This window comes from Cryptomeria japonica, chromosome 6, assembly GCF_030272615.1.
Source record: "Cryptomeria japonica chromosome 6, Sugi_1.0, whole genome shotgun sequence".
Lineage (NCBI taxonomy): Eukaryota > Viridiplantae > Streptophyta > Pinopsida > Cupressales > Cupressaceae > Cryptomeria > Cryptomeria japonica.
Window position 1 is genome coordinate 105643188 of NC_081410.1, and position 15075 is coordinate 105658262.

The window sequence follows — 15075 nt, forward strand, 5'->3', positions numbered from 1 at the left end:
CAACCTTCTGGCACAAAGGCTAGGAGATGCCTCAAATCCTCCATCACACTCCCCAAAGGCTGATAACTGAACTGAATAACTCCCTGGTGCCGTAGTTCTTACAATGCCTTCCCTCAAACTCTGTTTGTTCGCAACCTCCAAATCCATCTCCCTCTACGGCTTATGGCTTCCCCACCAATGCTTAGCTTCAGACTTCTTTCTCACAGTACGAAACAACCCCAACACTTACCGTGACTTCTCGGATGCCCTTCGCCCAACTCAAAAAGTGTATTGTAGCTCAAAAATAAACTAGGGTCTGGGGGCAACACCCCTCGCAGGGTCCGAGGGCAATGCTAACACCAATTTACAACCTTCAGAACAACACGGAAGTCCATGGCGCACATCATTTTTGTTATATTTTAAGATGCCAAAAAACCTTCTTCTCCACTCTAATTTTTTCAGTGTGCTGGCTCCAGACTCCATCAAATGATTTTTCAATCTGGTCATCGTTTTTTTTTGTTTTTTTGTTTTTTATTTATAAATTAAATGCATGCTTGTTTGAATGTCAACGCATTTTTCTTTTCACGTGCCATCACCACCATTTATCCCTGTCGTGCCGTGGTATTTTTCCTTTCACCCTTTCTTAAACCATCGTAGTCGTCGCCGTGCTCCTTTAGACCGACGGTCTGTAATGTCTCGAGCCCATACAGAGGTTATCTGTCATACGGTGGAGTGGTATGTCGTACGGTGGAGTGAACCCATACAGTGGCTGAGCCATACGGCGACTGGGGTCACCCGAAGGCTTGGTGTCGTACGGTGATTGGTCTCCCGTACGGTAGCTGGGAAGGTCGTACGGTGGATGTTGTCTGGTCGTACTGGGTGTACAGTAGTGGTCGTACGGTGGATGAATACCCGCCAAGTTCCACCCTCAGAGGCTAGTGACCTCCGTCGACGGTGGTCCACCGTACGGTAGTTCCACCGCACGGTGGTCCCACCACCACTTTCAAAAAAAAATATTTTATTACCTCCCTACGGGTAGGTTCGATTCGCGATTTCTTCCTTCAGCTCTAAATTGTTTCCCTTCGAATTACATACGACATCTTTCAGCCAATGGCAATTGAAATCTTTCTGTGGAGTCCGCCTCAATCCAACATCCTTCGGTAATATACCCCTTTGGCTTCCGAGACCCCCTTCAGCTGGCGTTTTTATTTGCTCCTTTGTTAATTACTATCCTTCGGCAACTTCGTATCTCTTTGGTGCTTTTCCTACAGAAAAATCTTCTTCTTCCCTATGGCATCAGGTTTCCTTTACTCCTTTCTGCTGCAATTTCTTTTTCCCTCACGATTGTGTCTTTGGCTGGGGCGTGGGCACTTCTATTTTCTATCTCGGCGACTAGTATAATAGATTTGTCGGGGCCTATCCGCGGTGGACAACGACCGCACGGTGGTCACCGGCAGTGGCCCCCCCGACGATGATTCCACCGTGGCCACCGAATTTATTTTTCTTTTTTCTTTTTTTTTTCTTTTTTTTTAAGTTCTTAATCAAATTGTCCAGAGAGTCTTCGGCTCGGGTCCCGTGTCTCTAGGATCGCCCTTCATCCTTCTCGGTTTGCCTCGCCCGAGAGTCTCCCGCTTTGGTCTCGTGCCTCTCGAGTCGCCTTCCTGGCCTCTCGGGTCCCCTTCCATCCTCTCGGGTCCCCCTCCGGACTCTCGGGTGTCCTTCCGACCTCTCAGGTCCCCTGCACACTTCTCGTGGTAGGGTTTCAATTTGGACCCGTTGATGGCAAGTCTATATTCAATGGCCATCCGAAGGCCTGGAACCATAAATTCTACAAAGACCACGCTCTCCTTCTTGTACATAAGAAGAGGAAGAAGAATAAAGATTTTGAAGGTTGCAGCCTTCCACACAGGGTTCCAATCATTGCCGACACGAATAATCTTGGGATTATCTACGTCACCGAGGTTTGGGGCGTCTCCCTTCCAATATTCTCTGTATTCCGGCAGGTACACCTTTGTTACTTGCTCTGGTTCCTCTACTTCGAGCCTGTAGCTCTGGAACATTTCATGATCCTCCATCTGCCAGTGGAAGAGCCCGTTCAATGACCCCGTCTCATCCTCGGAGCACTCTCCTAGTTTGAGAATCCCTTCGTCGTTGGGCTCCATGCAGCCCCGTCCTTCGTCCCTCAGGTCGCCTTCTCCTTCACCCTCCGATTCCGAAGATGATGTCAGTTCCTCACTAACCAACTGCGTCCTGAGATCTATGATGAACTTCCTTCCTCCATTCTCCATAGACAGAGTGTTCTTCTTCCAGTTGTGGGTGGCCTTGGCTGCCACCAGTCACCCTCTCCCTAGGATCGCATCATACCCTTTTTTCTTTAGTGGGATTACCACGAAGTCCAGTATGAAGGGTTGTGCCCCGATGGTAACTTGCTGGCCCATCAATGTCCCGATGGGTTTGATTCCATGTTGATCTTCTCCCAGCAGATTGAATGTAGATGGCCACAACGTCGGCTTCCCCAGCTTCGACCAGGTTTCTTCTAGAAGAACATTCACTCCTGATCCACCATCGACGATGGTATCGGTTAGAATGGTGCCAAGGATACCCATCTCCACAATGGCCGAGTTCCTTCCACTGTTAACTGCCAGCAACCTGGGGTCTATTGCATACCTCCCAAGAACATCCGTGCGGTGGTTGGTATTGGTGCGTGGTTGGGAGAGATTATTAAGCAATGTCATTCGTAATTGAGGCATCGTCTGGAGGAGGTCATGTACCCTCACAGGCACCTCCAGTTTTAATATTTGATGTAGTATAGCCTCCTCCGCCTCCGGTCGGCTGGAAGTACCCGTCGTACCCTTCGCCTTCGCCCTCTCTCGTATCTCTTTCTCAATTTCTTCCCGTGCTTCCCGTACCCTTCGCTTCTTTGTCTCTGGGTCTGGGCACGTTGCTTGTCTGGTTTGGACGCGGGTTACGGCCAACACTTCCTCTTCTTTGGTTTCCTCGATATTGAGCAAGTTGACGCCGGACTTCGGGCAGGTGGCGTCTTCGTGGTCTCTCCGTCCGCACCATTTGCACAAATATTCTGTGGCCTCTCCCTTCGGGCAGTCTCGGATGAAGTGCCCCCACTGGCTGCACACTCTACATTGTATCATCGGTTGGCCTTTGGAGTTGTATTGGATCTAGCTCCTCGTATTGTTATTGTTGTTATTGTTGTTTCATCCTCCCCATCGATTATCTCGGTAGCCTCCCGATGTTGCATTGTTGTTCACCTGGGAGCTGTCGGTACCGCCCAATGTAGTTGGTTGTTCCTGTGTAAGCAATACTTGTCGGTTTCGTGTTTTCATGTTGTAGGGGCATTTCCTAGTGGGATGCCCCATCAACTGGCATATATCACAATAGGCCTTCTTTGGGCAGGAGCCTTTCGTGTGGCCATCCGTCTTACATTTTGTGCACCAAAGCTCCCCTTCGTCTCTTGCTCGGACCTCCCTTCATAACCTTCAGCTCTTTCATCATCCTCAGCATGTCCTTCTGCAGGGTTTGCACCTTTTTGCCGAACTCGCCATCGCTGTTGCTTCCCTCGGAAGAGTCATCATCCTCGGATGAGCTATCCTTCTTTTTCTTCTTGGATGTCTTGGTCTCGCTCTTGAGATCCATCACTCTATTATATGCATCTTCGTACGAGGTTGGTGGAACAATTTTCATATTCTTCCAGAGGGAGTGTTTCAATCCCTCCACGAACCATCTCTTTTTCAACCCATCCGCTGGTTGACTCTCCATTTTCCCCAACAGTTCCTTGAGCCGCCGACTATAGGCTCGTACCGTCTCGTTCTTGTTCTGCTTTGTGCCCTAGATTTCGGCTACTATTTCATTGTCGTCTCTGAGGAGGCGGAACTCTATCTCGAACTCCTTCAGGTTTGGCCATGTGCCAATTTTGGCCTTATCCGTATCAGAGTACCAATCGATGCCCACTGCCCTTAAGGTTGCTGGAAATTGTGTTACCCATTCGTCCTAGTTAGTAACACCATTCGCTAACCATATGGTTTCGCAAGTGCGGCAATGGCGGACGGGATCTTCCTTCCCGTCGTCGTTGAACTTCGGCAGCTTCTGCTTACTTGCCATCCCACCGCTGGGTCTCGCTCCTCCAGTGCCTTGTGTGTTTGTACTTGGTGATCCTCCGCCTCCCCTCCTGCACCTGACCCTCCACTCGTGGGTCCTCCCGAGAAGGTTGCTGACCCCGAACCGAACAAATTGCCTTCCATACGGTACCCTTGTGCTCCCCCAGCATCTTTGGCCATACCGTCTCCCTCCGGTTGTCCTCCGAAATGGACAAGTTCTTTAGTAGGTCTCTGGTAGCGTCGATCACGTTTAGACTTCGCCTTGTTTGTTCCACCAACTCTTTGCGACTTCTTACCCTACGGTGGTATCTTGGCGAACTGTAGAGTTCTCCTTCGTGTTGTGCGAATCGCACACCCATCCCCGTCTTGGACAGGGACCCCCCCAGTTTGTGCCTTTCTGTCCTGACCCTAAAATTTGGCTAAGTCTGGAATTTCCTGATCCTGAAATTTGGCTAACTCTGAAAATTGAGGAAACCTCCAAAAACTAGAATTTGCAATATAACTCCTGGAGGGCCGAAACCACTCTCAAACATCCTGAAAGTATATATGGAATATAACTTAAAGTATAAGAACTTATACTTAAATGTTATATTCCATATGCTTAATTTCGGACCCAGAAGCCAAAAGTTGAAAAGGTTAAAAGTTGCCAAAAGTGTTTAAAGGTCCGAAATTCACTCATTTTCGGACCCTAGGGCCGAAATTTCTAAATATGACAAAATCACAAAAGGTGTTGTGAGGTCCGAAAGTCCGAAAATCACTTAAGTGCGATTTTCGGACCCCAGGTCCGAAGCTTAAATCGTGAAATGTTTTAAAACGCAAGGTGCTTTGCTCCGAAAAGTCACTTAAGTTCTTTTCGGACCCCCGAAAATAAAAGAAAGCGCAAAGTTTTAAAACGGACGGTTCAGGTCCGAAAACCCGAAATGTTTATTTTCGGACCCCTGGGTTTAAAAAAAAGCGAAATATAAAAGGTCGCACTAGGTCCGAAAACTGGCGAAAGCGCTTCAAGCCCCGAAAAACACTTAAACGCCCAATTTCGGACCCTACCTCCGAAGTTCGCTTTAAAATCGCGAAATTTTCAAACGCGCTTTTAGGTCCGAAATCAGGGTAAAATCGCCAAAAGACGTTTAGCGTCCGAAACTCCGAAGTTCATTTTAAAATCGCGAAAACTTAGAAATTTGTAAAATCGCCTTCAAACTCCGATTTTGTAAGCATGTTTAGGTCCGAAGTTCACTTATATTGCAAAGGTGGTTTAGCTCCGAAAATGAGAATTCGCCAAAACGTGAAAGCTCTGAAAATACACTTAAGTCCTCATTTTCGGACCCTGGGGCGAAATGTGAAATATAAGGTAAAACGTGAAGAGTTGCAAAGTGGCCCTTAGCTCCGAATTTGCCTTTAAAATTCGCAAAAGGTTCAAATGCTCCGAATTTGCAAAGAATGCCAAAGGATCCGAAGTTGTCTTTAATTTGCAGAAGTGTTCAAGGTCCGAAAATTACCCTTCAGTTTGCATAAACTCCCCATGTTCCGAAAATATCTCCAGTTCAAAATGTCTAACTTCTCCAAAATTCACCAGAAAAGCATGAGTGTTATGATTTTAAAATTTGCAGAAGTTCTCCAAACCTCCAAAATCGCGCCATAAACCCATTTAAAACGTCCAAGACTCCAAAGGTAAAATACGCAGAAGTAAAGACCAAGGATCAGATTTCACAATCGAAGAGGAAGAGAAGCATTTTCAAGATACATCTCACAAAGAGCTTCTCAAGCCAGACGTCGTAATTAAATTTAATGTTTGTTAAATTAAATTATTTAATTTTTCAAATTAATTTAATTAGGTGAAATTGGTTGATCGCAGGACGTCATCGAAGAACCAGGAGAAAGACCTCAAATGCAAATCAAGGAAGGATCGCAATTCAAGGCCAGGCACTGAAGATTGGAAAAGAAAAGATACAGGAGCGCAAGAGCAACCGAGCATTGGGAACCGTGCCGTTGAACATAGATGAAGTCCACTGGCGAAATTGGAGGCAAAAAGCAAAAGAACACTTTGAATGCTGCAAGTTTATGCATTCTCAAAGAAGCACACAGCTGGATTTAAGTCCAGAAATTTAGTTTTAAAGCTGAAATTGCTTTATTGTAAACTGCCTATGGCTCCCGTGCAAGGTATTTTTGTGGATAACTATTCCCAACCACCAAGAAGATTGGATAGGCCCGAAATAAAGCCAAATAGTGGCAGGTAGTTGAGATAGTTGCTGGTTGGATAACTGAGAATTAATTAGGCATGGGTCAAGGCTACCAGCTTCTGGAAGACAGATCAGGGCCCTTGGATGCAGTCCATCCTAGCCTTCAGTTCAAAATTGTAATATCTATAAAAGGCAGAGGCCTTTCTTTTGTAAGGGTTAGATTGTTAGAAATTGCTAGATAGTTAGATTTTAGAGTTAGAATAGGTTAGATCTTAGCAGTAGCATAGAGATGCTGCAGGAATTGTTGTAATAGGCAGTTGAGATCAATATATGAACATTGATTTGGTGTTTATTGTCTTGTTTTCATCCTGTTTGCATGGTTTCTTTCAGCATTTTAGATAGATCTTTCTATTTTGGGTGTGCAGGTATTTGATAGATTCGGGCTCATACCACTAAGGATATACTGATTGTGTATCCTTTTGTGTGATTAACCTGAGCCTTCGATTGTGCTTAGTTCAATTGCAGGTGTCCGTCTGAGCTGCGCCAGAATTGGGTGCTTAGCCGTGCGTCTCCAATCTGAAAATCTTCCAAGTTCCTTTGAAGATTGCACCGTTCCTGCAAGGTTGTGAGCCATTCTGGCCAAGCAGGAATTGGTTATGTGGAATCCGTCTACCCGCATACCCGTGTTGTTAGTTTTAGATCTCCTAACCCTTTCCTTTTGCTCTTTATTGCATAATTCGAGAATCACAGCAGACTAGCTTGTTGCAAATCGTAAGTCCCCTTGTGTTTCCAGCATAAACACATCAAGCCACTGAGAGATCCTGCAGTCAAGACCTGACAAAAGAAACCTTGAGGTAGTCTCCTTTGATCAAACTTAGAAAACAGCATTAGAGACTTCCTTATCTCAAGAGAGAGTAGGATAATCACTCGGCTATTCTATTCTGCGTTGGCCGTATGGAGTTTGCAGCAATGCGATTTCGTCCACATCAACACTTCGGCACCCTCCGTGACTCCTTCTAGGTTCCCTTCGAGCAACGCTACGACAATGTAGAGAGTGTTATTCTCTCCGTCTATCTCTGCTTCCGCAACCTCCGTGACACCTCTTGGATTCACTTCCAGCAACCCCTCGGTCGGTCGTCCCTCGGCAAGTTGCCTTAGCCTACGCCTTCGTTCTATCTGTTGTTTGAGATTCAACGCTCTTTGTGCCACTTCCCATTTGTCACTTTGTATCTTTTTATTTTTGTCCTTATTTAGTATATTGGGCATAAGTCACTTCCGTACATAGCAAGCACACACCATGTACACAAAAAAAACTTTTATTATTTTCCCTTTCGGCCACAATTTATGTCAACATTGTGTCGAGATTATTACAGGGTTCAATTTCCCCTTCACCTCTTGCCATCATGCTTTGCATCCCAACAATGATTGTTTTCTTCGTACTGTCGGAGGACCTATTGGCGTCGCTCCTCACAGGCAATCTCCTCCAGGCGGTTCGTTGTGCCAGTGATGCCTGTGCAAGCAACTGGGGGAGGTGTTTCATCAACCGATTTGCAATGCAGTCCACACGGCACTTGTTGGGACATCAGCCTCCATGGCCTCTCTTCGGACGTAGGTCTCGATGGCCGCCTGAAGCAGGATTGAGAATTCCCTCGTTGCAGTGTCCTCTCCGTCGTAGAGTTTCGTTTGTGCGTCGTCGGGCTCTGGGTTAATCTCACCGACGGTTAGGCCCATCATGTCCGTACGCCATCCGCTCCTTCCTTTCCCGAGTATGTCTAGGCAACGGCGCCAGATGTTTGCCACATATGGGTAAACGATTAAATGCAAAAAGTAAATGCACAAAACATAATGGAAATATATTAAAGAACCAGTCTCTGTATTAATTCAACAGTCCATGTACATCAAGTGCTTATAACATCACACCCAGATACGACTATCATGATCCTACTTCGAAGGAAAGGTATGCAATATATAATATCCGAAGGGGTGCGACCAACCGTCGCATCCAACTGCCCTTCGGGAAGACTAATTGACTGCCGTAAGCCACAATTACCGACGACAACATAGCATAATACGACAACCTAACATAATGATTATTCCCGACAACAAGGATTCCCACAAAGGGGATTCTACAACGAGAAATTGAAAATATATTAGTAGATATATGAATTGATATTGATAAAATTTGTAAGAGGATTTGAGACCATTCAAAAGAGGTGACACGAGTGAAAATTGAAAAGCCAAATTCCACGATCAAAGTTTTCTCAATAAGTGAATGATGCTATTCTGTGGAATTTTTGACTGTATGGTTTTCCCCATGCTAAACTTGCGTGTTGTACAATTTTGCACTTTTTTTATATTGTAGGCAATGGTTAGCATGGCAAAACCTGTAAATATATTAAAATTACAGCATTTAGTTTCTTTGTTAGCTTGGGGTCATTTTATCTTAGTTCTCCTCTATTCTAACTAGTTGTACTTTAGAGTCTCGACTTACTTTCATCTTTGTGGACATAAACATGATTTATTGCTTTCTTACCTAAGATAAAAAAAAATGATAGCTACGTAATTATTTGTTTAATATCAATGATATCAGCCATGCATAATTTGTCAAAGTTGCCATGCTCTCCTTTACCCATATGGATATTTTGTAAATGACAACCTGATCCAAGTGATCTGAATTGGGATTTTTATAACTTCACTCCAGTTATACATAAATTCCACTATAATCAAAAACAATTATATTAGCCATGCATATAATCCTTAAAGCATTGGACAATTTTCTTGATATAGTTTAAAAACATTTTGAAGCAGTATTAACTCAAGTATATATCATTTAAACAACCATCTCAAAGAATGATAACAAATCTCACATTCAACTTTTAGAAATAACTTTTATTAAGTGCATGCTAAGTCGTGGACCCATATGTATGCTCTCGGATGATATCTTGTCCATTAATGTATACAATTAAGAAATTCCAATCACAATAAAAAGATTACAAATATATGAAGGCTATTCTGACTTCACATATTAGACATGATTATCCTAAACTTTAATGATATGCAATCTCCTCAAGAAAATTGTACCCTAAATCTAATGGCTCAGTAAGCATAAAGCCACTGCAGAAAACAAATAATACTACAAACCTTTGTGGGCTTTCCCTCAAGATCATATGCCTTCCCTACTGGAGGTCCACGCACCTCAATCTCAATTTCATCTTGCTTAGGTGCAAGACTCTGAACATGGACCTAATCAAGCACAAATTCATAGAGATAAGCACCATACAATCATTAACAATCATCTATAAGAAAGCAAATAAATAAATATACAAGGCTTTAAAGTATTTGATGCATCATTTAAATGACAGGTTCTTTAAAACATGCCTATAAGAACATCTGAAGCTAGCTGAAAAACATTTAGAACAAGTCCTAACAAAATACAAGTCAACCTAAAATAATTTTCGAAAAGAACCACAATATCATTATTGAAGTAGATCATTACTTGCTCAAGGCAATTCATTCAAGCATGCAACTTATTTGTTGTGAAAATAAGAGATTTACAATGATCCAAACATATCAACAAAGAAGAGAATAGAAATTCATATTCCTCCATAAATGAGAATATCAAAGAGTTCACGGTAACATCTTCCTCTCTAGAGTTAAAAAAGCTTTGTACAGAAATATTTATATAATTAAAAATGACTCTTGACATAAAAAGACTTTCCATTTCACATAGCACAACTTTTATTAATCTCTTCCATATTTTTTCTTTCGGAGTATGCCCTTATTCACAATTTTATCTGAAATAGATAGATAGTCTGATGTAGCCAGTTAAAACATAAACAATATAACAAAGAATAATCGGAAATAAACACAAGTCTGGATCAAATGTTCTTCAGTATTCTTCTCTGCAACTCCAACCATTCTGCCATTACATTGAAAAAGTCCCTATTTTAAACAATCACCAAAAATTTCCTTTTTGGGCAGATCTTTACAAAATCCGAAAATTGCCATTTATGGAAATTTTCAAATCTATCCCAAAAATCACGAAATCTTCTAGAAATCTAAAAAACATTTCTACGACACAAAAAGCCAACTTTCTAATCTCATAAAGATTGCGAGCTCAAAATTAACTAAACAACCAACTTTCTAAAAAACCGAAAAAGAAAGTAAAAGCCAATTTTGAGGCCTTAGATGAAGGAATCCAGCCCTGAAAATTTGAATTTTTGGAGGCCCTACCGAACTAGGTTTGGTCGGCAATCCAATCAACTCCTCAAGCTACACATCCATGTAAAGTTTCAGCCCAATCGGACAACCGAGTCAAAAGTTATGACCCCGCGAAGTCCCTGCATCATTCTCCTCTGGTTGAAAAGAATGCAGCTCCTGCAAGTGGGTGTCCTCAAATTGCTGCCACTGCCCTCGATCCATCTGCCGCAATTCCCACTTTGTAATCCATGTGCTCTCTGCTGGTGCTAATCCATCCCACTGTACCAAGTATCTATGGTATTCTCCTTGCCGAGTGCGAACAGTCTTCTTGTCGAGAATCTGTGCAATCTTCTCCCTTTTCTTACTAGGGAGTGTCCACTGCCAATCTACTTCCTCCTCACCGCCATCATCATGAATGTCACCATGAAATGTGTATAGATCAGAAATATTAAATACGGGAGAGATATCAAGATCAGGTGGTAAATCGACCTGATAAGCATTGTCATTGATCTTCTTGAGAACCCTGCAAGGACCAACTTTCTTATATTTTAACTTGTGGTATGTGCCTGTAGGAAACCTCTCTTTCCGCAGATAAACCATCGCTAAATCACCTTCCTTAAAGACTTGATGTCATCGACCAACATCTACTATAGATTTGTACTTCGCATTACTTTCCTGCAACTTCTATCTCACCTCTTCCTGCAATTGGTGAAGGTGTTCTGCAAATGCTACTGCATCATCATTGATTCTTTCGCCAAGGGGCAACTGCACCAAATCTAGAACACCCTTAGGATTCCTACCATAAACAATTTGAAATGGGGATTTACCTATAGATCTGTTCACTGAGCTATTGTAAGCAAACTCTGCTTGGGGCAATGCCGAATCCCACTACTTGGGCTTCTATCCAACAATGAACCTTAACAGGTTTCCCAAGCTACGGTTGACTACCTATGTTTGCCTATCGGTTTGAGGGTGATAGGCACTGCTAAACTGCAACTTAGTCCCCATCTTCTTCCATAAAGTTCTCCAAAAATGACTTAAGAGCTTTGTATCTCTATCAGAGACAATGGTTTTTGGCACACCATGCAACCTACCAACTTCTGAAATAAATAATTTGGCCACTCGTATTGCATCACTAGTTTTCTTACAAGCAATAAAATGAACCATTTTACTGAATCTGTCAACAACCACAAAAATAGAATCATTACCTCATTGTGTATTTGGCAATCCCAAAACAAAGTCCATGCTCAAATCTGTCCATGGTTCTAGAGGTACGGGAAGTGGCATGTACAACCCTGTATTCTGTGAGTGTCCTTTAGCAACCTGACAGATCCTACACCTTGCCACATATCTGATTACATCTCGTTTCATCTTTGGCCAGTAGTATTTATCTTCAATTAAGGCTATTGTCTTATCCTTGCCAAATTGTCCAGCCAAACCACTGCTATGAAATTCCTTGATGATATTCTCCCTCATGGAACCAACTGGAATGCATAATTGTTTCCCTTTGAAGAGATAGCCATCTTGCATAAAGTATTCACCTTGAACATCAGACATATTTCCAGCTATTGGGTTCTTCAACTGTTCCACAATCTCCCAGAAGTCATTGTCAGACTCATACAAATCTTTGATTGCATCAAAACCAACTACCTCATTCTCCATTGCTGTTAGAAGTACAACGCGTCTGCTCAATGCATCTGCAACTTGGTTTTGCTTTACTGATTTGTGTTTCAAAACAAATGTATAGCCTTGTAAGAAGGAAACCCATTTCGCATGTCTACTACTCAACTTCTTTTGTGTGTTCAAATATTTTAATGCGATGTGATTTGTGAACAAGACAAACTCCTTTGGCACTAAATAATGCCTCCAATGTTGCAAGGCTTGCACAAGTGCATAAAACTCTAGATCATATGTGGAATAGTTCTGCCTTACCTCATTCAACTTTTCACTAAAAAAGGTGATTGGTTTACCTGCTTGGCTAAGATAAGCTCCAATACCTACATGTGAGGCATCACAATCAACTTCAAACACCTTTTCGAAGTCTGGTAATGCTAATATGGGAGCTTCAGTTACCTTCTTCTTTAGAAACTTGAAACTTTCTTCAGCCTCATTGGTCCACATGAATTCCTTTCCTTTGGTACAATCTGTTATGGGTGCAACAATACTGCTAAAATTTTGAATAAACTTTCGATAAAATGTGGCCAGACCATGAAAACTTCTTACCTCTGTTATGCTCTTAGGACTAGGCCATTCCAGAATTGCTCTAACCTTCTTTGAATCCATCTTGATACCTTCTCTAGAAACAACAAATCCCAGAAATACCAGACACTCTTGCATAAAACTACACTTTTTCAGGTTTGCATAAAGTTTCTCTTTCCTCAACACATCCAATATGATCCGCAAATGTTGCAAGTGCTCCTCTTTGCTCTTACTAAAAATTAAAATATCATCAAAATAAACTACAACCAACTTATCAATGTAAGGTCGAAGCACTGTATTAACCCAAATGGCATCACCATCCACTCATATAATCCATCTCTAGTCTTGAAAGCAGTCTTCCATTCATCCCCTTCTCGGATCCGAATTTGGTGATACCCACTTCTCAAATCAATTCTATTAAAATACTGGGCCCCAACAAGAACATCCATCATGTCATCCAAGTGAGGTATAGGGGACCAGTATTTGATGGTAACTCTATTGATTGTGCGGCTATCTGTGCACAACCTCCATGTACCATCTTTCTTTGGTGTTAATAATGTTGGTACAACACATGGACTCATGCTTTCTCGCACAACACCTTTCTTCATAATCTCCATCACCTGCTTGTTGAGTTCTGCATGTTGTGTAGGGCTCATCCTATATGCTGCCTGATTAGGTAAAGATGCTCCCAGAATTAGATCAAGATGATGTTGAATATCTCGTTTCGATGGAAGACCATCAGGTAGCTCATCAGGTATAACATCACTATATTCTTATAGTACCTTTGCTACTTCAGCAGGTATAGGTATCCCTCCTCCTTCCTCCTTTTTTACCATTAATGCATAACAGAATCCTATCACCTTCATCTCCTTAACAAGCTCTCTTTCAAACAACATATTCTTAGCTTCCCATACATCCTTAAGGGGTAATAAGATGACTTTCGATCCCTCCTTCCAAAATGTATATGTATTCCTTTCCCCATCATGCATGACCTTTCTGTCATATTGCCAAGGCCTCCCCAATAATACATGACATGCATCCATTTGGATGACATCACACCAGACCTCATCTTTGTAAGTTTTGCCTATAGAAAACTTGATCAGGCACCTCTTATCAACAGTAACTTCATTCCCCTTCTTATACCATGCAATACGATAAGGGTGAAGATGTTTCTCACACTGTAAATTCAACTTATCTACCATCTCCCTGGAAACCATATTCTCACAACTACCGCTGTCAATAATAACTTGACATACCTTTCCTCCTGAGGTGCATCTGGTTCAAAAAATATTGGTTCGAAGCCATGAGTCATCAGAGCTTTGAATCAATGTTTTCTCCTTCTCTGGGATTATCATGGTTCTCCTTATCGTGAGGTTTTTCTCCTACATCTAGGAGAACTTCTAATTCTGCTCCATCATTTTCAGATTTAGCTAAAATCACCCTGGACGGTCCTCCTTGATTTCTATCTTGCATGTTAAAATTTGAGCACTCAAATGCTCTATGGCCTTCTTCCCCACACCTAAAACAAGTGAATGGTCTTCTTTGACTTTCCCATCCTCTACCACCACCATTACTTCTTCCTCTTTGAAACCCTCATCCTCGTTGTAGATTAGAGGACTTTGGGCGGGTATCATCTTGCTTCTCTACTCCTTGGGATGAATCTCCCCTACCATAACTTGAACCGCCAAGTGAAGAAGATGAAGTACCCCTTCTTCCTCCTCTATTCCTCTGAAAATACTGTCTGTTTTGCTTTTCTTCTGCCTTTAGAGCCAGCTGATAGGCCTCTTCCATACTGTCGATCCGATGCATGCTTAATTCATCCTGAATTGAAAACTTCAATCCATTTACATACCTAGCAGACATGTGTTTATCAAGAATTGTGGGTTCCATTCAGTTTAAGCACAATATGATCTTTAATCAATTGTACTATGAGTACCTCATTAATCATCAACTACCCCTGTAGGAAATTCTCAATTATATTTGCCTTGTCCACAATCATGCATCCTCTCAAGTTACTAAGGAGGTGAGAGATTAATCCGCAGATATAGAGTCCAAGGATTATGTATTGATCACACTGTAAGTCTTTCTCTAAGTTCTGCTGATATCAATTCTGAAATCTGTCTGTTTTCCATCAAGATCCTCCATTTTTAATAATGAGGATTTAACGTTTCTATTACATTCTTCTAAATCTTATGATCTTTCTCTTTCTCAGTTGCATCTGCTACTGGACATATGAATGTTCCTGGTTACATATTAGAGTCTTATGTTAAGGAGGTACTTTGTATTTTCTAGAATTGATTAATTAAATGTGCTAAAGTCCACTTCAGAGTCAATTATGTATTGATTGGACTAGCAAATAGTCTGAGTATTATTTTTGGCATGTCAACCAAACTCTGGTATGTTGTTGTCCA

The 15075-nt window shown here is 42.2% G+C and overlaps 1 protein-coding gene across 5 annotated transcripts in view; it reads right to left on the reverse strand.

The window, feature by feature from the left end:
* LOC131030537 (glycine--tRNA ligase, chloroplastic/mitochondrial 2) overlaps nt 1-15075 on the reverse strand; it is a 305534-nt gene that overhangs the window by 190036 nt on the left and 100423 nt on the right. For all 5 annotated transcript variants that reach the window (XM_057961392.2, XM_057961391.2, XM_057961390.2 and 2 more), the window contains one exon: nt 9407-9508. In XM_057961392.2, coding sequence (XP_057817375.2) covers nt 9407-9508 — 102 coding nt within the window. The remainder of the gene's footprint in view (nt 1-9406; nt 9509-15075) is intronic.